At 45.2% G+C, this 24,855-nt stretch overlaps 1 protein-coding gene across 1 annotated transcript in view; it reads left to right on the forward strand.

Moving 5' to 3' along the window:
* The window catches only part of GREB1L (GREB1 like retinoic acid receptor coactivator), a 331,061-nt gene extending 317,887 nt beyond the window's left edge, over positions 1 to 13,174 (forward strand). The window contains exons 32-34 of the mRNA XM_063923572.1: positions 9,678 to 9,878; positions 10,568 to 10,706; positions 10,826 to 13,174. Coding sequence (XP_063779642.1) covers positions 9,678 to 9,878; positions 10,568 to 10,706; positions 10,826 to 10,989 — 504 coding nt within the window. The 3' untranslated portion in view covers positions 10,990 to 13,174. The remainder of the gene's footprint in view (positions 1 to 9,677; positions 9,879 to 10,567; positions 10,707 to 10,825) is intronic.
* The last annotated feature ends 11,681 nt before the right edge of the window (positions 13,175 to 24,855 follow it).

Genomic DNA, 24,855 nt, shown 5'->3' on the forward strand with positions numbered 1-24,855 from the left:
CCGTCATACAGCCAGTCCTGATAGTGTCTCTGTCATTACCATCATACAGTCAGTCTGTTAGTGTCTCTGCTCTTACTGTCATACAGCCAGCCCTGATAGTGTCTCTGTCATTACCATCATACAGCCAGTCCTGTTAGTGTCTCTGCTCTTACTGTCATACAGCCAGCCCTGATAGTGTCTCTGATCTTACCATCATACAGCCAGCCCTGATAGTGTCTCTTCTCTTACCATCATACAGCCAGTCCTGATAGTGTCTCTGATCTTACTGTCATACAGCCAGCCATGATAGTGTCTCTGATCTTACTGTCATACAGCCAGCCCTGATATTGTTTCTGCCCCTACCTTCATCCTGCCAGCCTTTATAGTGTCTCTGCTCTTACCTTCATTCTTCCCACTCTGATAGTGTCTCTGTCATTACCATCATACAGCCAGTCCTGTTAGTGTCTCTAATCTTACGGTCATACAGCCATTCCTGTTAGTGTCTCTGTCATTGTCGTCATACAGCCAGTTCTGATAGTCTCTGCTCCTACTGTCATTCAGCCAGTCCTGATAGTGTCTCTGATCTTACTGTCATACAGCCAGCCCTGTTAGTGTCTCTGTCATTACCGTCATACAGCCAGTCCTGATAGTGTCTCTGATCTTACTGTCATACAGCCAGTCCTAATAGTGTCTCTCTGTCATTACCGTCATACAGCCAGTCCTGATAGTGTCTCTGTTCTTACGGTCATACAGCCAGTCCTAATAGTGTCTCTGATCTTACTGTCATACAGCCAGTCCAGTGTCTCTGTCATTACCGTCATACAGCCAGCCCTGATAGTGTCTCTGATCTTACTGTCATACAGCCAGTCCTGATAGTGTCTCTGTCATTACCGTCATACAGCCAGTCCTGATAGTCTCTCTGATCTTACTGTCATACAGCCAGCCCTGATAGTGTCTCTGTTCTTACTGTCATACAGCCAGCCCTGATAGTGTCTCTGTTTTTACGGTCATACAGCCAGCCCTGATAGTATCTCTGATCTTACTGTCATACAGCCAGTCCTGATAGTGTCTCTGATCTTACTGTCACACAGCCAGTCCTGATAGTGTCTCTGTTCTTACGGTCATACAGCCAGTCCTGATAGTGTCTCTGTCATTACTGTCAAACAGCCAGCCCTGATAGTGTCTCTGATCTTACTGTCATACAGCCAGTCCTGATAGTGTCTCTGATCTTACTGTCATACAGCCAGTCCTGATAGTGTCTCTGTCATTACTGTCATACAGCCAGCCCTGATAGTGTCTCTGTCATTACTGTCATACAGCCAGCCCTGATAGTGTCTCTGTCATTACCGTCATACAGCCAGTCCTGATAGTGTCTCTGTCATTACTGTCAAACAGCCAGCCCTGATAGTGTCTCTGATCTTACCGTCATACAGCCAGCCCTGATAGTGTCTCTGTCATTACCGTCATACAGCCAGCCCTGATAGTGTCTCTGTTCTTACTGTCATACAGCCAGCCCTGATATTGTTTCTGCCCCTACCTTCATCCTGCCAGCCTTTATAGTGTCTCTGCTCTTACCTTCATTCTTCCCACTCTGATAGTGTCTCTGTCATTACCATCATACAGCCAGTCCTGATAGTGTCTCTGTTTTTACGGTCATACAGCCAGTCCTGATAGTGTCTCTGATCTTACTGTCATACAGACATATATATTGGTAGATGCCCAATTAGCTTAGTGATGTCATTCAGGTGCTCGAAAGGGAGGGGTATTTCTGAGCAAGAAAAAAAGGGCATTTGGTTTCTCCCAGCACCCTGAATGATAACAGTAACCAGATATAAATCCCACATTATAATAGAATTCAGAGATCTTCGTTACACATATTTGCGCAAATATGTGGTTAAGCTCCAAAGCCGCATTAAGGCGTCTCTGTATACAGCCAGTCCTGATAGTGTCTCTGATCTTACCGTCATACAGCCAGTCCTGATAGTGTCTCTGTTCTTACGGTCATACAGCCAGTCCTAATAGTGTATCTGATCTTACTGTCATACAGCCAGTCCAGTGTCTCTGTCATTACCGTCATACAGCCAGCCCTGATAGTGTCTCTGATCTTACTGTCATACAGCCAGTCCTGATAGTGTCTCTGTCATTACCGTCATACAGCCAGTCCTGATAGCGTCTCTGTTCTTACTGTCATACAGCCAGCCCTGATAGTGTCTCTTCTCTTACCATCATACAGCTAGTCCTGATAGTGTCTCTTCTCTTACCATCATACAGCCAGTCCTGATAGTGGGGGTCATTCCGAGTTGTTCGCTCGCAAGTGAATTTTAGCAGATTTGCTCATGCTAAGCCGCCGCCTACTGGGAGTGAATCTTAGCATCTTAAAATTGCGAACGATGTATTCGCAATATTGCGATTACACACCTCGTAGCAGTTTCTGAGTAGCTTCAGACTTACTCGGCATCTGCGATCATTTCACTGCTTGTCGTTCCTGGTTTGACGTCACAAACACACCCAGCGTTCGCCCAGACACTACCCCGTTTCTCCAGCCACTCCTGCGTTTTTTCCGGAAACGGTAGCGTTTTTTCCCACACGCCCATAAAACGGCCTGTTTCCGCCCAGTAACACCCATTTCCTGTCAATCACATTACGATCGCCAGAACGATGAAAATGCCGTGAGTAAAATTACTAAGTGCATAGCAAATTTACTTGTCGCAGTGCGGACATTGCGCATTAAGCGGAAAATCGCTGCAATGCGAAGATTTTTACCGAGCGAACAACTCGGAATGACCCCCAGTGTCTCTGTCATTACCATCATACAGCCAGCTCTGATAGTGTCTCTGATCTTACCATCATACAGCCAGCCCTGATAGTGTCTCTTCTCTTACCAGCATACAGCCAGCCCTGATAGTGTCTCTGATCTTACCATCATACAGCCAGCCCTGATAGTGTCTCTGTCATTACCATCATACAGCCAGTCCTGTTAGTGTCTCTGCTCTTACTATCATACAGCCAGCCCTAGTGTCTCTGATCTTACCATCATACAGCCAGCCCTGGTAGTGTCTCTGATCTTACCATCATACAGCCAGTCCTGATAGTGTCTCTTCTCTTACCATCATACAGCCAGCCCTGATAGTGTCTCTGTCATTACCGTCATACAGCCAGTCCTGATAGTGTCTCTGTCATTACCATCATACAGTCAGTCTGTTAGTGTCTCTGCTCTTACTGTCATACAGCCAGCCCTGATAGTGTCTCTGTCATTACCATCATACAGCCAGTCCTGTTAGTGTCTCTGCTCTTACTGTCATACAGCCAGCCCTGATAGTGTCTCTGATCTTACCATCATACAGCCAGCCCTGATAGTGTCTCTTCTCTTACCATCATACAGCCAGTCCTGATAGTGTCTCTGATCTTACTGTCATACAGCCAGCCATGATAGTGTCTCTGATCTTACTGTCATACAGCCAGCCCTGATATTGTTTCTGCCCCTACCTTCATCCTGCCAGCCTTTATAGTGTCTCTGCTCTTACCTTCATTCTTCCCACTCTGATAGTGTCTCTGTCATTACCATCATACAGCCAGTCCTGTTAGTGTCTCTAATCTTACGGTCATACAGCCATTCCTGTTAGTGTCTCTGTCATTGTCGTCATACAGCCAGTTCTGATAGTCTCTGCTCCTACTGTCATTCAGCCAGTCCTGATAGTGTCTCTGATCTTACTGTCATACAGCCAGCCCTGTTAGTGTCTCTGTCATTACCGTCATACAGCCAGTCCTGATAGTGTCTCTGATCTTACTGTCATACAGCCAGTCCTAATAGTGTCTCTCTGTCATTACCGTCATACAGCCAGTCCTGATAGTGTCTCTGTTCTTACGGTCATACAGCCAGTCCTAATAGTGTCTCTGATCTTACTGTCATACAGCCAGTCCAGTGTCTCTGTCATTACCGTCATACAGCCAGCCCTGATAGTGTCTCTGATCTTACTGTCATACAGCCAGTCCTGATAGTGTCTCTGTCATTACCGTCATACAGCCAGTCCTGATAGTCTCTCTGATCTTACTGTCATACAGCCAGCCCTGATAGTGTCTCTGTTCTTACTGTCATACAGCCAGCCCTGATAGTGTCTCTGTTTTTACGGTCATACAGCCAGCCCTGATAGTATCTCTGATCTTACTGTCATACAGCCAGTCCTGATAGTGTCTCTGATCTTACTGTCACACAGCCAGTCCTGATAGTGTCTCTGTTCTTACGGTCATACAGCCAGTCCTGATAGTGTCTCTGTCATTACTGTCAAACAGCCAGCCCTGATAGTGTCTCTGATCTTACTGTCATACAGCCAGTCCTGATAGTGTCTCTGATCTTACTGTCATACAGCCAGTCCTGATAGTGTCTCTGTCATTACGGTCATACAGCCAGCCCTGATAGTGTCTCTGTCATTACTGTCATACAGCCAGCCCTGATAGTGTCTCTGTCATTACCGTCATACAGCCAGTCCTGATAGTGTCTCTGTCATTACTGTCAAACAGCCAGCCCTGATAGTGTCTCTGATCTTACCGTCATACAGCCAGCCCTGATAGTGTCTCTGTCATTACCGTCATACAGCCAGCCCTGATAGTGTCTCTGTTCTTACTGTCATACAGCCAGCCCTGATAGTGTCTCTGTTTTTACGGTCATACAGCCAGCCCTGATAGTATCTCTGATCTTACTGTCATACAGCCAGTCCTGATAGTGTCTCTGATCTTACTGTCACACAGCCAGTCCTGATAGTGTCTCTGTTCTTACGGTCATACAGCCAGTCCTGATAGTGTCTCTGTCATTACTGTCAAACAGCCAGCCCTGATAGTGTCTCTGATCTTACTGTCATACAGCCAGTCCTGATAGTGTCTCTGATCTTACTGTCATACAGCCAGTCCTGATAGTGTCTCTGTCATTACTGTCATACAGCCAGCCCTGATAGTGTCTCTGTCATTACCGTCATACAGCCAGTCCTGATAGTGTCTCTGTTTTTACGGTCATACAGCCAGTCCTGATAGTGTCTCTGATCTTACTGTCATACAGACATATATATTGGTAGATGCCCAATTAGCTTAGTGATGTCATTCAGGTGCTCGAAAGGGAGGGGTATTTCTGAGCAAGAAAAAAAGGGCATTTGGTTTCTCCCAGCACCCTGAATGATAACAGTAACCAGATATAAATCCCACATTATAATAGAATTCAGAGATCTTCGTTACACATATTTGCGCAAATATGTGGTTAAGCTCCAAAGCCGCATTAAGGCGTCTCTGTATACAGCCAGTCCTGATAGTGTCTCTGATCTTACCGTCATACAGCCAGTCCTGATAGTGTCTCTGTTCTTACGGTCATACAGCCAGTCCTAATAGTGTATCTGATCTTACTGTCATACAGCCAGTCCAGTGTCTCTGTCATTACCGTCATACAGCCAGCCCTGATAGTGTCTCTGATCTTACTGTCATACAGCCAGTCCTGATAGTGTCTCTGTCATTACCGTCATACAGCCAGTCCTGATAGCGTCTCTGTTCTTACTGTCATACAGCCAGCCCTGATAGTGTCTCTGTTTTTACGGTCATACAGCCAGCCCTGATAGTATCTCTGATCTTACCATCATACAGCCAGTCCTGATAGTGTCTCTTCTCTTACCATCATACAGCCAGCCCTGATAGTGTCTCTTCTCTTACCATCATACAGCTAGTCCTGATAGTGTCTCTTCTCTTACCATCATACAGCCAGTCCTGATAGTGGGGGTCATTCCGAGTTGTTCGCTCGCAAGTGAATTTTAGCAGATTTGCTCATGCTAAGCCGCCGCCTACTGGGAGTGAATCTTAGCATCTTAAAATTGCGAACGATGTATTCGCAATATTGCGATTACACACCTCGTAGCAGTTTCTGAGTAGCTTCAGACTTACTCGGCATCTGCGATCATTTCACTGCTTGTCGTTCCTGGTTTGACGTCACAAACACACCCAGCGTTCGCCCAGACACTACCCCGTTTCTCCAGCCACTCCTGCGTTTTTTCCGGAAACGGTAGCGTTTTTTCCCACACGCCCATAAAACGGCCTGTTTCCGCCCAGTAACACCCATTTCCTGTCAATCACATTACGATCGCCAGAACGATGAAAATGCCGTGAGTAAAATTACTAAGTGCATAGCAAATTTACTTGTCGCAGTGCGGACATTGCGCATTAAGCGGAAAATCGCTGCAATGCGAAGATTTTTACCGAGCGAACAACTCGGAATGACCCCCAGTGTCTCTGTCATTACCATCATACAGCCAGCTCTGATAGTGTCTCTGATCTTACCATCATACAGCCAGCCCTGATAGTGTCTCTTCTCTTACCAGCATACAGCCAGCCCTGATAGTGTCTCTGATCTTACCATCATACAGCCAGCCCTGATAGTGTCTCTGTCATTACCATCATACAGCCAGTCCTGTTAGTGTCTCTGCTCTTACTATCATACAGCCAGCCCTAGTGTCTCTGATCTTACCATCATACAGCCAGCCCTGGTAGTGTCTCTGATCTTACCATCATACAGCCAGTCCTGATAGTGTCTCTTCTCTTACCATCATACAGCCAGCCCTGATAGTGTCTCTGTCATTACCGTCATACAGCCAGTCCTGATAGTGTCTCTGTCATTACCATCATACAGTCAGTCTGTTAGTGTCTCTGCTCTTACTGTCATACAGCCAGCCCTGATAGTGTCTCTGTCATTACCATCATACAGCCAGTCCTGTTAGTGTCTCTGCTCTTACTGTCATACAGCCAGCCCTGATAGTGTCTCTGATCTTACCATCATACAGCCAGCCCTGATAGTGTCTCTTCTCTTACCATCATACAGCCAGTCCTGATAGTGTCTCTGATCTTACTGTCATACAGCCAGCCATGATAGTGTCTCTGATCTTACTGTCATACAGCCAGCCCTGATATTGTTTCTGCCCCTACCTTCATCCTGCCAGCCTTTATAGTGTCTCTGCTCTTACCTTCATTCTTCCCACTCGGATAGTGTCTCTGTCATTACCATCATACAGCCAGTCCTGTTAGTGTCTCTAATCTTACGGTCATACAGCCATTCCTGTTAGTGTCTCTGTCATTGTCGTCATACAGCCAGTTCTGATAGTCTCTGCTCCTACTGTCATTCAGCCAGTCCTGATAGTGTCTCTGATCTTACTGTCATACAGCCAGCCCTGTTAGTGTCTCTGTCATTACCGTCATACAGCCAGTCCTGATAGTGTCTCTGATCTTACTGTCATACAGCCAGTCCTAATAGTGTCTCTCTGTCATTACCGTCATACAGCCAGTCCTGATAGTGTCTCTGTTCTTACGGTCATACAGCCAGTCCTAATAGTGTCTCTGATCTTACTGTCATACAGCCAGTCCAGTGTCTCTGTCATTACCGTCATACAGCCAGCCCTGATAGTGTCTCTGATCTTACTGTCATACAGCCAGTCCTGATAGTGTCTCTGTCATTACCGTCATACAGCCAGTCCTGATAGTCTCTCTGATCTTACTGTCATACAGCCAGCCCTGATAGTGTCTCTGTTCTTACTGTCATACAGCCAGCCCTGATAGTGTCTCTGTTTTTACGGTCATACAGCCAGCCCTGATAGTATCTCTGATCTTACTGTCATACAGCCAGTCCTGATAGTGTCTCTGATCTTACTGTCACACAGCCAGTCCTGATAGTGTCTCTGTTCTTACGGTCATACAGCCAGTCCTGATAGTGTCTCTGTCATTACTGTCAAACAGCCAGCCCTGATAGTGTCTCTGATCTTACTGTCATACAGCCAGTCCTGATAGTGTCTCTGATCTTACTGTCATACAGCCAGTCCTGATAGTGTCTCTGTCATTACTGTCATACAGCCAGCCCTGATAGTGTCTCTGTCATTACTGTCATACAGCCAGCCCTGATAGTGTCTCTGTCATTACCGTCATACAGCCAGTCCTGATAGTGTCTCTGTCATTACTGTCAAACAGCCAGCCCTGATAGTGTCTCTGATCTTACCGTCATACAGCCAGCCCTGATAGTGTCTCTGTCATTACCGTCATACAGCCAGCCCTGATAGTGTCTCTGTTCTTACTGTCATACAGCCAGCCCTGATAGTGTCTCTGTTTTTACGGTCATACAGCCAGCCCTGATAGTATCTCTGATCTTACTGTCATACAGCCAGTCCTGATAGTGTCTCTGATCTTACTGTCACACAGCCAGTCCTGATAGTGTCTCTGTTCTTACGGTCATACAGCCAGTCCTGATAGTGTCTCTGTCATTACTGTCAAACAGCCAGCCCTGATAGTGTCTCTGATCTTACTGTCATACAGCCAGTCCTGATAGTGTCTCTGATCTTACTGTCATACAGCCAGTCCTGATAGTGTCTCTGTCATTACTGTCATACAGCCAGCCCTGATAGTGTCTCTGTCATTACCGTCATACAGCCAGTCCTGATAGTGTCTCTGTTTTTACGGTCATACAGCCAGTCCTGATAGTGTCTCTGATCTTACTGTCATACAGACATATATATTGGTAGATGCCCAATTAGCTTAGTGATGTCATTCAGGTGCTCGAAAGGGAGGGGTATTTCTGAGCAAGAAAAAAAGGGCATTTGGTTTCTCCCAGCACCCTGAATGATAACAGTAACCAGATATAAATCCCACATTATAATAGAATTCAGAGATCTTCGTTACACATATTTGCGCAAATATGTGGTTAAGCTCCAAAGCCGCATTAAGGCGTCTCTGTATACAGCCAGTCCTGATAGTGTCTCTGATCTTACCGTCATACAGCCAGTCCTGATAGTGTCTCTGTTCTTACGGTCATACAGCCAGTCCTAATAGTGTATCTGATCTTACTGTCATACAGCCAGTCCAGTGTCTCTGTCATTACCGTCATACAGCCAGCCCTGATAGTGTCTCTGATCTTACTGTCATACAGCCAGTCCTGATAGTGTCTCTGTCATTACCGTCATACAGCCAGTCCTGATAGCGTCTCTGTTCTTACTGTCATACAGCCAGCCCTGATAGTGTCTCTGTTTTTACGGTCATACAGCCAGCCCTGATAGTATCTCTGATCTTACCATCATACAGCCAGTCCTGATAGTGTCTCTGATCTTACTGTCACACAGCCAGTCCTGATAGTGTCTCTGTTCTTACGGTCATACAGCCAGTCCTGATAGTGTCTCTGTCATTACTGTCATACAGCCAGCCCTGATAGTGTCTCTGATCTTACTGTCATACAGCCAGTCCTGATAATCTCTCTGATCTTACTGTCATACAGCCAGTCCTGATAGTCTCTGTCATTCAGCCAGTCATACAGCCAGTCCTGATAGTGTCTCTGTCATTACCGTCATATAGCCAGTCCTGATAGTGTCTCTGTCATTACCATCATACAGCCAGTCCTGATAGTGTCTCTGTTCTTATGGTCATACAGCCAGTCCTAGGGTGTTTGTTAGCACATGGGATCACACTTCTTCAGTGTTTTGAATAAGAAACTAAAAAAAACTTTGATTTATTTTAATTTTTTATTAATTTCAGTTTTCTCCCTTTTAAAATGATGGCTGTTTAGACAAATAATTGTATATATTAGTAGCTTATTTCATAGTTTCTCCCGAGATGTGCTAGAACTGTTATATGATGTAGTTTAATGTTATAAGACATCTGATTTCTTTATGTACCTCACCTGATTATCTCTGTTACAGGTAACAGAAAGTACTGGTCCCATTTCCCCTATGCAGTATGTCTGTGCCCCAGACAGTGAGCAGACCCTCCTGGCTGCTCCAGCCCAGTTCCTGCTGGAGAAGTTTCTCCAGCACAGCTCTCAAAAGCTATTCCCGAAGGCCATTAACAATCTGAGGAACCCATTACTGGCTATAGACTGCTATTTGAACCTAGGAAGTGAGGTAATATGAGAGGACTTGACGAATACACAAAGTGGTTAAAGAGGATGGTGGTTCTTTGGTTCCACTATGAATGGTTGACCATGTTATGGTCGTCAGTCATTAGGTTGACCACTATTGGTCGACATTGGCATGGTCGACATGGACAAAAGGTCGATCTGGGTTTTTTTTTTTAAACTTTCTTTGTGTCATTTTCTGCGTAAAGTGACGGGGAAACCCAATTAGTGCACCACTTCGCTCGCCATGCTTCGGGCAAGGTGTCTCGCTCCGCTGCCGATGCGCTCGGCACAGGTTACCGTTCCCAATCGTAGTCCATGTGGATCGTAAAGTATGGAAAAGTTCCACAAAAAATAAAAAAAGTGAAAAACGCATGTCGACCTTTTCATGTTGCGACCCTGCATGTGTCGACCATGTGTCCATGTCGACCATGTCAATGTCAACAAATAGTGGTCGACCTAATGACTGTCGACCATAACATGGTGGACCATCCAAACGGATACCGGTGCTTTTATCCATTGTACCTGCTCCTGATGTTCTTCCTGTGTCCTGTCCCTGTTTTGTTGAGCTCCATTTCCAGTATTAATACACCCTGAGAATATGCGTAATACATTGCCAGAAGAAAGTACTGAAACATTGTATGTATTTATACAGCCATTATTCTAATCTTTTTTTGATGTGAACTGTTGTTGCAGGTTACCCTGTGCTACGTGAGCTCCAGGCCACACTCTGTGAATGTTAACTGTGAGGGAGTGGCGTTCAGTGGACTCTTGCTCTATCTGTGTGACTCCTTTGTCTGCGCAGGGATGCTAAAGAAGTTCAAGTTTCTTAAAGGTATGCGCTGGCATCAAATTCATTCCGACATGATCTCCGGTGGGGCAGAAAAGTCACAGGTTGTTCTTTCTACAGGTAGTTTAGTTTTTGCGACTCACCATATTCTCTTTCCTTTCAAGGTGCCACACTTTGTGTTATTTGTCAGGACAGAAGTTCTCTCCGGCAGACGATTGTGCGACTGGAGCTGGAAGATGAATGGCAGTTCAGACTGCGGGATGAATTTCAGACTGCGAACAGTAGTGATGACAAACCACTCTATTTCCTTACTGGGCGCCATGTTTGAGCTTTAGGAAGTTGTGGGAGTTTTTTTTTTTTTTTTTAATGAGGTGCCAAGACAATGACATTAATTCTGGCGCATGTGCTAAACAGTCGGGAACTTTCATTTCTAAGATGGACAGCATTTTATACGGTTTATGGGAAAACATGATTGTCACTTATGGACCAATGTCAGTTGGTACAGAGCAGTTTCCTTAGCTGGCTTTAAATGTCTCCTTAAACCTTTCCTTTACTGTCATGGACATAGTGGGTCAAGGTACCTGTTCTATCGTAACTGCTTCTCAGGGGTTAACGATTACCAAAAGTTGGATAGCGGAGCAATCTCTTCCGGTGTCAGTGTTGATGTTTTTGTGTGCTGATCGACGTGTTTTGTGACGAAACGCAGCAAATTGTTTGTCTCACCACAAGTGACAGCAGTGCCTCCTTCAACAGTTGTAAAACTGATTTTATAATTTGTTTCACAAAAAGCCAGTGATAATGAAGCAACGGTGCAATGATCGTCTTGCCGCCCAATCATTGGTGGTCGCTCTACCGGCAGTTGGAATGTACCGTCCTAACCCAAAGTAGGCCTTTGGGGATCTGTTCTCAAAGTTTGTAGGGCCACAAGTTTTGTTGCCTCCTTGTGGCTCTGACTGGCCTCCAACGTCCCATTGCTTATAACTGTCACATAATGAGCAGTATTCTCCCATCTCATATTTAATTACGTTCAAGCATTATACCCATGACTCAAAAATACTAACCTTGTAGCATTTTAAATGATGTACAGTATGTGTATTTGATGCTGTAAGTCTTAATTTCCAAATCCTGTACTAGTGCTTTGACACTGTTTAACCGCTTTCAGTAATCCTTTGTTTAAAGGGATTAAATGTATGTAAAAGGAGTCTAAAGGGCGTCTCTTGTGAAAAGGGGGGGACACTGATTTTTCTTTTTCTTTGTGGAGTAGTCATGCTATATTTATTAATCATCCATCTTTCCCTATTAGCTTAGTGATACATACCTTTTTACTCTTATCCTATATAGTAATAGGCCAACCCTGCTCCTCACCTCTATGGGTGGAATTCAAGTGTTTTGCGCTCCAGTGGCCACAAGATGTTGCCCAACGGAGCAATTCAACTGTTGCTCTGTTTGGACACACACAGCCGCCGGCGCTGACACTGTTTAAAGTACCTAACCAAAGATTGCTGCACCTGTATACAGCACCGTGTTCACACATCATTCCTAACCTGCAAGTAACACTTTTTGGAAAATGTGGAAATGTACCATCTGTAGAAGTGTTAACATATTAAAGATGAATTGTTTACAAATTAGAACAAAATATTTAATATATTAGAAAAGTGTTTGCATACTTGTATCATACACTGCATTGATTTGTGTTGCACATTTTTAAATTGTCTATTTTACAACTTTTTTTTTTTTTTTTAATTGCTTACTCTGGCGCACTCCTTACTTTCCCTTTCCCATACTGTTCAAAAAACAGAGGAGTTACCACTATTTTTGTCTATGAAGAAATCAATTTTAAGAGTGGCTTAGCCCAGGAGGACCTTACACTAAACGGGCTAAGAGTGACCGAGAATAAAGGATGATATGTAACCTGTATTTCTGTTTTGTGACAAGTATATTGCAACTCTCTATTTCATAATATTTCATTATATTGGTGGCCCTTTTGGCAGAAGTTCCTGCAGTCAAATACGTTTTATAGCCTGCTGTTGTTTTTCAATTTGCACTAAATTACTTAATTAACAGGTGTGGTAAACCATCTAGCCTGCATGCTTTGACATGCTAAGATGGCATTTCTACAGTCTTTTGAAATGTACCCTCCTTATACCTGCCACCAAAGAAAGCAGGAATATGTACTATTATTGTCTAGTTTTAGTTTATTTTTGTTTGTTTTTTATTAATTATTGTGGCTGACATTATCCTAACCTTGCCTAGATCATGAAAAATGCCGATACTGAATGTAAGTTGAAATGTGATCATATTAATACCATGCCTATTATGTTGTAACTTATACAATTTGATTAATGGGAGTTTAAAATACGCTGCTTAAAAAAAAAAGATACTTTGACCAAAAACATGGTGAATTTGGCTTCACTAGTCAATCTACCTCATGCTGTCTTATTGTGTGCAGATTGGTTAATTTAATCATTTAATTTACCTATTTTTGATGGTATTAAAGTTATTTACTGAAATACTGGCGGCGTCACTTTGTACAGGTGGACAATTAGCCATTGCAATTATCTAAGAAGTTAAATAATCCTTAGATGTTTGGCTTTAAAATACCTAGACCCAGAGTTCAAGGAATGCAGAGTTCAAGGCTAGTTACCATAGGCGCCAGTCAATATACTCTGTGCCAGGGCGCAGCTTAGACGCTGCAGGAGGGTCACCACGGATATGGGGGAGATGTAGTAAGCAGTGATAAAAGTGGAGAGTGAGCCAGTGGAGAAGTTGCCCATGGCAATCAATCAGCATTGACATAACATTTATCATTTGCATACTGTAAAAGTATACAGAGCAGCTGATTGGTTGCCATGGGCAACTTCTCCACTGGCTCACTTTTCCACTTTTACCACTGCTTAGTACATCTCCACCATAATAATCTAGTTTCTGGCTACTCCACCTCCTCCCTCCCCACAGCCCTTCGCCACCCGCCTCTGGGGCCCTCCTCTCCACTCCACCTAGCTCCGACCAGTGTGTGGCTAGTTACTATGTACTGGCCCCTCCTTTGGGACCAGCTATGCGCCCTTCCCACCTCCCACTTCACACATTCCTCCTCTCAGGTACCTCTCACTTGGACCCAATTGCTCTGCCCATGTCCTGTGAGGAACAATGTGCGTGGCTTTTTTTTCACCATGGGGGAGAAAGTGTGTTTTATCTACAATGTCCATGGCAACCAATGACCTGCTACCTCTAATTTTATAGAATGCACTTTATAAATGTTTCTTCAAAGCTGATTGGTTGCCATAGGCAATTTCTCCACTCTTTTCACTGCTTCAAACATTTCACCCTGATTTTGTGAACACTGTATTAAGGGCCCGATTCAGAGATGGAAGTAGGGTGGCCGATCCCGAGATTGGCGGGAACCGAGGATTTTGGATGAAAACGGACCGGGATTGGAGATTCTAATTCCGGGATTTCGGTATTAGCCAGCTAATGCTTTTTTATTTTTAATACTGGGCAGCGTTGAGCACCTCCAACAGACAGCTTAGACGCTGCCCAGCTCCCCCTACCCTTGGCTGTGCAGTGTGACATGATGTCAGAGGTCACGCTGTGCAGGAGGTGCCAGCTGTGCTGCCGGACCGCCCACACCCGCAGCCAAATTTACCGCCAGCTGCTGCAAGCCACGCCACCTGCACAGAGAGGAGGGTAAGTCACTGTGGGGATGGGGGCCATTAAATAATATATACATTTTTTTGTTCCATCAACCAACAGCAGGGAATCCTGGGATTAAAAAAACGGCCCGGGATTGTCCTCCCTACATGTAAGCAGCATTGTATTTCCATACGCTCTGAAGGATGGGCATGCAGGAGACGTCTCAGTAGAAGAGATGCCTCCTATATATAGCTGCAATCCCAGCACTGCCGCTGCCTGTCAGTCAGGCGATGATAGAGGGGAAGTGTGGGTGAGACCAAAAGGCCGTTCTTGCACAGCTGCAGATTCCTGATAATCAGGAATCTAAATGCAGACACAGACCTGCGGTCAAGTCTGCCTAGCTTAAGGGCCTGATTCACTCATGAAACGATAATGTGTACCCAGCAAGATCGGCAGTGATGGATGCAGCGAAGAGGGGCCATGCTGCAAGTCATCGCTAGCAACATCCTAAGAGGCATGTAAAGATGATGGGGTATGTTGCCAGCAACCCGAGGGATCACGCATCGCTAGCGATGTAGACAATTTGTCCTAATTGCTCAGCGTTATGGGACAAATCTCTCAAGTTGTTGGCTAGTGTGTCCCCAATTTAAGACCATAAAAGTGTGTTGTATCAACCATCCCAACCACAATCTTATTATAGCACATACACACAACAATCTAATAGTGTTGTACAGAAAGCTGTAAGTGTGTTAGTATTATGCAGTTTGCACAGAAATATATGATCTGTAAAATTCTTATTGGAGTTGATGGAAAACCATTTCTGTGCTATAATCGCAGCATTCAGTACTTTTCTTTACACACAGTATATTTGTACAATAAAATCTTTTGTGTTGGGTAATCTTCTATATCTGATCCTAGTTGCACGGTAACACTAAAAAAGTGTATCATGTTATCATTGTAAGAAAAAAATGAGCTAATCAGTTGATAGAAACCTATGGATTGCAACATGTACCATCAAAGGTAAAAAGGGCAGGGGCCTGATTCATGTGCACAAGCAATGCTGAAGTAAAGGTAGTGACCATTTCCTACTGAGAATGAACAAATAATACTGGAAACTCGCACAATACCTCGAGTATAGGTGCAGCACATGTGTTACCCTGAGTGTACATAACATATGCGTTACCCCAAGTGTTAGTGCAACACATGCCTTACCCAGAGTGCATAGCGCATGGTTTACCTCGAGTAGGCGCAGTGCACGCATTCTTTCCGAGTATACACACAGCGTATGTGTTACCCTGGGTGTAGGTGCAGTGCACGTGTTATCCTGGGTGCACATACTGCAATGTATTACCCTGAGTGTATCTGCGGAGCATTGTTTCTCATGCTGAAATTGAGCATGCAGTGGTAGAGGCGCTCAGTACAGAAGATGCAGCTCGTTCACATTTATGGGCCCTTACCAGATCTTTCATTGGCTCCCCTATGATTGTTCATTTGTCCAGCAGCAGGGACATGCAGCAGTGTACTTAATCGTTGCTGGAGCATGGCCTTATGTAATTCATTGGGTGATCAGATGCACTGTCGCCTCCCTTGTTCAGCTCCTGCACCGTCCGGACTACAATTGTTCATAAAAAAAATCTAAACACTTTCAATACATTTTGCTGCTGGTGAGAGGCTTGGGATGCCATAGGCATTTGCCTATAATGCATATGCCTAGGACTGGCTCTGCCCATGTGTGCAACTTGATGCTAATACAGCTAAAAGTCTTTTCTTTGTGTACAACCATATGTATCAATGTGCAAAGACTAAGCATCGCCAGGCACTGCAATCATGCTTGGGGCGTCTTTATCAGGGACGTGGAGGCAGTGCCTCCCCTGTGATTATTAAAATAATACAAAGTAGATACTTATGACACACATTCTGTGTCATAAGCATCTTCTTTATTCTACTCTAATAATTTTTACTCATTAAATTCATTTGGGAGGCATTGATAGCAGTGCCTCCCATAGGCAACGGGGGGCGGTGCCAAGAACTGGGCTTTAAAAGCCCATTGAAATAAAGGAAGAAAGCGGCACCTACAGAAGTGCCTCGCTGACAGGGATGGGCTTTCCCTGTCAGCAAGGCAGAAATGATTGGACAGCGGATCCAGCGCTGCATCCGCTGTCCAATCACCCATACAGCAGGCAGGACAGTAAGCTGCTTCCCTCCCTTCATTCCCCCCCTCCCTTACTCTGTCCTCACCTGCTGCTGGCGGTGGGAGAGTCCCGCAGCTAGACAGCAATCATCACCGGGACCCTGTGCAGTGGTAGCCGCAGGCAGCACCGAGGAGGGGGGAAAGCTAAGTGCAGCAGCGTCAGTGGGCCGGCGCCGGGTAGCCTAGAGCTGCAAGTGCAGCAGTGGTGGCCGGTGCTTCAGCCTCATACAGGCAGCAGCCTCAGATGCATCTCCGGGTGTATGTGTCCTGTGGAGCAGCGTCCGGTGGGCTCTTTCAAGTGAATGCAGGGATAGTCGTGAGGCAACAGCCGGCCGCGATCCTGAGGCGCTTGTGGTGAGTACAGCACCCCGTTCCTCCCCACAGCGCGGACAGGTAATGAACACAGCGGCCATCAACCCCGCCCGCCTCCCTTTCCACGCTACATGCTGAGCGCATACACGGAGAAAGGGTTACCTCTGTGAGGGCTGAAGACCTCTCTCCCAGCTGCCTTAATGTATAAAAAAGAAAGAAAGAGGGACTGTGCTGCATAATGTGTAAAATGGGGGACTCTGTTGCTGTAATGTTGAAAAAAGGGGGCTGCTGTCTTCCGTAATGTGTAAAAGGGGGACTCTGCCTGCTGTAATGTGTAAAAGGGGGACGCTGCCTGCCGTAATGTGTAAAAAGGGGACGCTGCCTGCTGTAATGTGTAAAAGGGGGACTCTGCCTGCCGTAATGTGTAAAATGGGGACTCTGCCTGCCGTTATGTGTAAAAGGGGGACGTTGTCTGCCGTAATGTGTAAAAAGAGGACGCTGGCTGCCGTAATGTGTAAAAGGTGGACTCTGTCTGCCGTAATGTGTAAAAATGGGGATTCTGCCTGCCGTAATGTGTAAAAGGGGACTCTGCCTGCTCAATGTGTAAAAAGGAGGGCTCTATCGCTGTAATGTGTAAAAAAAAAAAAAGAAAGAAAAAGGGGGGACTGCATTCTGCCGTAATGTGTAACAAATGGGGACTATGTTGCTGTATTGTGTAAAAAGGGGGACTCTGCATTCTGCCGTAATGTGTAAAAAAAAAAAAAAGGGGGACTCTGTTGCCATAATGTGTAGAAAGGGGACTCTGCATTCTGCCGTAATGTGTAGAAAAAGAAAAAAAAGGGGACTCTGTTGCTGTAATGTGTAGAAAGGGGGACTCTGTCTGTCTGCCGTAATGTGTAAAAAAAAAAAAGAATAAAAAAAGGGGGACTGTTGCTGAAATGTGTAAAAAGGTGGACTCTGTCTGCCGTAATGTGTAAAAATGGGGATTCTGTCTGCCGTAATGTGTAAAAAAAAAAAAAAAGAATAAAAAAGGGTGACTCTGTTGCTGAAATGTGTAAAAAGGTGGACTCCGTCTGCCGTAATGTGTAAAAATGGGGATTCTGCCTGCCGTAATGTGTAAAAGGGGACTCTGCCTGCTCAATGTGTAAAAAGGAGGGCTCTATATCGCTGTAATGTGTAAAAAAAAAAAAAGAAAGAAAAAGGGGGGACTGCATTCTGCCGTAATGTGTAACAAATGGGGACTATGTTGCTGTATTGTGTAAAAAGGGGGACTCTGCATTCTGCCGTAATGTGTAAAAAAAAAAAAAAGGGGGACTCTGTTGCTGTAATGTGTAGAAAGGGGGACTCTGCATTCTGCCGTAATGTGTAAAAAAAAAAAAAAAAAAGACTCTGTTGCTGTAATGTGTAGAAAGGGGGACTCTGCCTGTCTGCCGTAATCTGTAAAAAAAAAAAGGGGGGGGCTCTGTTGCTGAAATGTTTAAAAAAGGGGGACTCTGTTGCTGTAATGTCTAAAAAAAGGGGGACTCTGCCTGCTGTAATGTGTGAAAATGGGGACTCTGCCTGCCGTAATCTGTTAAAGGGGCTCTACCTGCCTACTGTGCAGTACTAGCCCACCCCCATGTACTCTAATGTATCTGCTGTTCCTAAAAAGTGAGCTGAGGTTTGTCTTCTTGTGCTACTGGGGATGTACTGGTGAAGCCAGTGCCTCCCCAGCCATTGACCTCACCGCATGTCACTGCTTTAGATGTAACCATTGGTTGTACCATCACAATTTGCACCTGTCCCATGCATGTGCCAATTCTTATCTGAGCCAGGACTCCAATGTAAGCGATTAAGCTTCTGTGTATGCAACCACTTCAGGTACACACACTCACAGCACTATCATAACACATACATAAGGCAGGACCATCTCTGTGTTTCTGAATAGTCACCACCCAGGAATGCCCAATACATTTTCAATACCCTCTACTGTACATGTGACCATTTGAAATCCCTACTTTTCCCCCCAAAATAATTTATTGTAAGACTGCAAAGTACGCTGCACGATATATTATACCGGTCAAGAAGCAGAATAGGATAACATGTTAAGTATAAAATAAGACCTGGATTACAAAGTCCCAAAGGAAGTAGAGAATCTACTACAGCATAAGTCAGATGGAAGAGGAACAGGTATGTGGTTAGCATACCGCTTGTCGGGTTCTCGATGGGGGCACCATATCGCTGCCGGTATACCGGTGAGGTAGGTGATTCCCCCTCTATGGGTGTCCACGACACCCATAGAGGGAGAATAGAACCTATGTCGAGCATAGCGAGCGCCCAAGCCCGCAAGAGGCTTCATTGTACTCGCCCCCCCTACCGGCATTCTACCATTTGGGATGTCGATGTCAGTATACTGACATTCGGCATCCAGTGCGTTGGTAAATCATACTGAACCCGAGAAACATCAGTTAGAGGACATACATATTCTTTTAGTATAACATAGAGCAGCACAATACTAAACATCTAAAAGGGAGGATGCCCCGAGGACAACATTTCCTCATTATACAAGACGGTAAGTTGGACTGCAATACGAAGATTGTCTAACCTGGGGAGGAAGAGAATGGCTGCATGGAAGCAAAATGGAAAAGAACTGTTCTGCTCCTTTGTCTTTATTAAGTGACACTTTAGCCAGTTGAAAATGTTGATTTACTTACAAGACTAAAAGCAACACTTTAAAAAGACATTCAATACACTTTAAATGGAGCCGCTGCGGCCGCTGTAATCAATCCTTAGCCTTACGTATTTGTTACCCAGTTTGCGTACAAAGCCTCGTACGGTGTACGCACTTTGCATACAAATGCAGCGATGGTCGTACAAAGTACACGCGGTGCGTACACACACAAAGACACGCCGTGAGCACTTTGCAGCTACACGTGTGACTAGATTACACTTATATAACACTAGCAGGGAAAGAGAGACACGACACTAATTTGTATTTCAAAGACTATGTTGGGATCTGACCCACCAACGGTTCTTTACTAGCAGGGGGTTACAATAACAACAATACAATAAGAAAATGGCTAAAGTCAATGGTACATACGTTTTGGTTTTGCCTGCGCTTCCCGGTCCGGTCCTCAATCATCAAGGTTGATGATCTTCAGAGAGTGACCTGGCCTGCAGCTGGCTATTTATACATTTGTCCAAAACCTAACACAATGGGAACTGTAATCTCTTTATCCATTGGACACAGGGATGATCATTTACAGTACAGGAGAGGTCATAGGTCAGTTTGAATAGGTGGGCGATGTCTGTTCCAGGTGCACTTGCAGATGGTCTCCTCTGGGTTCCCGTCGCATATCAAGTGTACAGTAAATACAGTTAATATTTATATTCTGCTCCTGCGCATAACTATTCGCAGGAGCGTGCGATCTTCTGCAAACTATCACTGGAATATTGCTCTTAAAATACCCTACAGCTGGATACCAAACACCTCCTTATAACCTAGTTCTGTCCCCTCCTGTCCTGTAAAGGTGAATCCCTTTGTTCTTATACCATTTAAACTTGTGTAACTCACTGGTGTGGTGCAGGGAGACTATGGCGTATATTTACTAAAATTCGTAATTTCCCGACAGAGGTTAAAGTTCAATCACGAATGAGATCGAAAGTGTAAAGTTGCAACTTTTTGAATTTATTACGACTAATTTACTAAGCTGTCGTATTCTGCATTTTCGTATTTACCGATGTCGATGTCATTCGGTTTTTTTTGCAGTGTTTTACGTGAGTGACTTGTAAAACACTGCCGACTTTAATACAATGAATCTTGGCCGGATCTGAGAGATCCGTGCTGGGCTTCATTGTGCACCTTTATTAAAATAGAATTCATTGTTAAAATAAAATAAATTGCATGGGGTCCTCCCTCCTAAGCCAAACCAGCCTCGGGCTCTTTGAGCCGGTCCTGGTTGAAAAAATATGGGGAAAAAAATGTCAGGGATTCCCCCATATTTAAACACCATTGAAACAGTCGGTAGAGACCCCGTGCAGAATCTTAACCCAGGAGTGAAATAGGCACTGTGCAACAATTTATAGTGCATCCATGCGTAAGACGCAGAAACTAATTGCTTGTTCAATTTAACAAAGGTTTTAAGAATGGTGGGCAGAGGTATAGTCGGAAACGTGGAGTGCCACTTGGCTAGTCCAGTCCTTTCCGAGTTCAATGCAATTCGTATGTGGGCCTGGATCACAGAGGTGGAGAAGAGCAGCGCAACAGCGCGTCATCCAACCTACAGCCATCAGGAGGGGTGGGAAGTTGGGGTATCAAAGTAGTGACGTAGCTATGTATTTGAAAGTAAACGAACAGGGGGATGTGGAGGTCGGGGGAATTTTTCCTGTAAGTAATCATGAGAATAAATGGTTCTAATGGAATGTCTAATAATTGATAAATGTAGCGAAGCCTGTCTGGGCTCCAGGTGGTTAAAATTTGTGATGAAAAGCCTGCAAAAAATCCAGGATTGTGGCTCATGGGAAGAAATAAAGAGACCCTAGAGGACACTTTCATTTTGGATCGTGCAAGTCGCCATGCCAAGCATGTAGTATGTAGAAATATGTTTTGTGTTAAACGAGGCAGAAAATAAGAGGGGCGCATGTGTAATAGTTCCACTAATTAATGTCCGTGCTAAAGGATCACTCCAAGGCTGTGTCCGCTAATTCACTGGTGTCTTTTATCCAGCCAATTGTGTAACAGTAATTTGCCGCAATGACATAGGATCCGTAAGCAGGGAAGGCAACACTTCTCAAATTGGGTGGTTGACTTAATTTGTATAAGGAGATTCTTGCCTTTTTACCAGCCTGCATGAACTTGTTGACAGCCCTGTTCAAAATCTTTAAGGGGAGCAGGGGAAGCATGTGTGATCGCAGGAGAAATCTCAGAATAAAGATGTAAAGCTCTTGATACACCTTCTGGAGAAGAGAGCAAGTAAGCTGGAAATCTCCAATTAAAAGAAAAAGGTTTTGGGGGTTACTAATTGTAAGGAGAAAAGAATACATTATTGGAAATACAAAGCGGCAAAAGTAATCAATTCACCCAATGTTAGTTTAATGAATACAAATCTGTCATCAGCGTCTAGCATTGTGTCGAAAATGGTATACCGCAGGGATTTATGAAAAATTGTAACTACCCCCCTCTGTTCAGCTGTAGAAGTAGCAGATCTATAATCTCCTATCCAAGAGTCACAGAGGACATTGGGGTCACCCTGCCTCCAATGTGTTTCCTGTAATATCACTAAATCTGGCTTGAACCTTTTAAGCCATTGCAGTATTTTACAGCGTTGAATGAGGGTGTACAGGCACTCTACAGTCTATGATAGTATCCACCCTCTAGTTGGAGGATAGCATGTGAATTAGATAATGTGACACCCTCCATCCTAGCGAGCAGAGTGGATTTACAAAGTATCATACAGGATGCTAAATTGTGGAAGCTCGGAAAATGATAAACATGACCAACAGTATATGGAAAAAGGAGATTTATGGTAGACTTACCATAGTTAAATCTCTTTATGTGAGGTACACTGGGTTCCACGGGGAATACATAATGAGTGTAGAGTTGGATCTTGATCCGAGGCACCAACAGGCTGAAGCTTCGACTGTTCCTAGGATGCATTGCACCACCTCCTCTATAACCCCGCCTCCGGACACTGTAGCTCAGTTTCGTTAACCAGTCCAATGTAGTAGCAGGTAAAAGAGAAGGCAGATGTTAATCACATAGAACCACATTCTCACGACAGGAGAAGGGACCAGCGGCTAATGCCATACAAACCCAAAGAAGCTAAGTGTGTCAGGGTGGGCGCCCTGTGGAACCCAGTGTGCCTCGCAGAAAGAGAGATTTAACTATGGTAAGTCTACCATAAATTTCCTTTTCTGCAGCGGGGTACACTGTGTTCCACAGGGAATACATCGGGGGATGTCCTAAAGCAGTTCCTCATGGGAGGGGATGCACCGTAGTGGGCACAAGAATCCGGCATCCAAAGGAAGCCTCCTGGGAGGCGGAAGTATCGAAGGCATAGAACCTAATGAACGTGTTCACTGAGGACCACGTAGCCGCCTTGCACAATTGTTCAGCGGACGGGCCTCGGCGGACCGGCCAAGAAGGACCAACAGACCGAGTAGAATGGGCTTTTGATAGCAGCAGGAGCTGGGAGTCCAGCCTGCGCATAGGCTTGTGCAATCACCGTTCTAATCCATCTGGCCAAGGTTTGCTTATTCGCAGGCCAGCCACGTTTGAAAACCAAAAAGTACAAAAAGGGTATCTGACCTCCTGATAGAGGCACTTCTCTCCACATAAATACTAAGAGCCCTTACCACATCCAAAGACCGCTCTTTGGAGGACAAACCAGAAGAGATAAAAGCCGGAACCACAATCTCTTGGTTAAGATGGAAAAATGACACGGTGAAAAATCAGAAAGGGTGGACGACAGGACAAAGCACCCAAGTCCGACACCCTCCTAGCAGAGACAATAGCCAGCAGAAGGACGACCTTAAGCGTAAGGCATTTAAGGTCCACAGACTCAAGAGGTTCAAATGCAGACTCTTGCAGGGCATTCAAGACAACAACAGATCCCATGGAGCCACAGGAGGGACATAGTGAGGCTGAATCCGTAAAATACCCTGAGTGAAAGTATGAACGTCCGAAATAGACGCAATTTTCCTCTGAAACCACACCAACAAGGCAGATATATGAATCTTGAGGGAGGCCAGACGAAGGCCTACGTCCAGGCCTTGTTGCAGAAAAGCCAAAAGTCTGGCAGTGCTGAACTTGCATGCATCGTAATTCATAGCAGCACACCAGGCGAAGTAAGAATTCCAGTCCCTATAATAAATCCTTGCAGAAGCCGGTTTGCGGGCCATCAGCAAAGTTTGGATAATAGACTCAGAGAATCCTTTGGCCCTCAGGAGTGAAGCTTCAAGAGCCACGCCATCAAAACCAGCCTGGCCAGGTCTGGGTAGACACAAGGGCCCTGAACGAGGCAGTCTGGGCATTGAGAAAGTAAAAAGGGATGCTCGATCAATAGACCCTGCAGGTCTGAGAACCAATGCCGTCTGGGCCACGCTGGAGTGACTAGAAGTAGTATTCCTCCTTCTTGCTTGAACTTCCGTAGCACCCTGGGCAGAAGTGACACTGGAGGGAACACGAATGGCAGCCAAAAGTTCGATGGAATTGCCAGTGCGTCCACGAATGCTGCTTGAGAATCCTTTGTTCTTGATCCGAAGACCTGAACTTTGTGAATGTGTCAAGACGCCATCAGGTCTACATCTGGTAGACCCCACTTGTGCACTAGGAGTTGAAAGACTTCCTGATGAAGACTTCACTCTCCGGCGTACACGTCCTGACGACTATGGAAATCCGCTTCCGAGTTGAGGACTTCCGTAATGAACACTGTCGATATGGTTGGCAGATGGCGTTCTGCCCAACGAAGGATTTTTGACACTTCCATCATTGCCATGCATCTTCGAGCGCCACCTTGATGATTTATGTATGCCTCCATGGTGGCATTGTCTGATTGTACTTGAACAGGCCTCTTCTGTATCAGAGGCAGGGCAAGGGTCAAAGCATTGAACACTGCCCGCAATTCCAGAATGTTTATTGGGAGGAGAGATTCCTCCGCGATCCACCGACACTGGAGAGAGTGGTGCTCCAGCACCACGCCCCAACCCCGCAGACTGGCGTTCATTGTCAGTAGGACCCAGTTGGAGATCCAGAAGGGATCTACCAGCCCAGTGACAGACGAACCTCCAGAGTCAAGGAGATCATTTGAGACCTGAGCCAATGAGGCAGACCATCCCACTTGGAGAGAATTAACTTCTGCAGATGGCGGGAATGAAATTGAGCATACTCCACCATGTCAAAAGCCAACACCATGAGGCCTAGTACCTGCATCGCCGAGTGTATTGACACTCTTGGGTGAGATAGGAAGTATCTGATTCTGTCCTGAAGTTTCAGGACTTTCTCTGGGGGCAGAAACAGTCTTTGGCTGTGTGTCCAGCAGTGCACCCAGGTGCACCATGCTCCGAGCAAGGACCAGAGAGCAC

This window comes from Pseudophryne corroboree, chromosome 5 (assembly GCF_028390025.1).
Source record: "Pseudophryne corroboree isolate aPseCor3 chromosome 5, aPseCor3.hap2, whole genome shotgun sequence".
In the NCBI taxonomy this organism is placed as follows: domain Eukaryota; kingdom Metazoa; phylum Chordata; class Amphibia; order Anura; family Myobatrachidae; genus Pseudophryne; species Pseudophryne corroboree.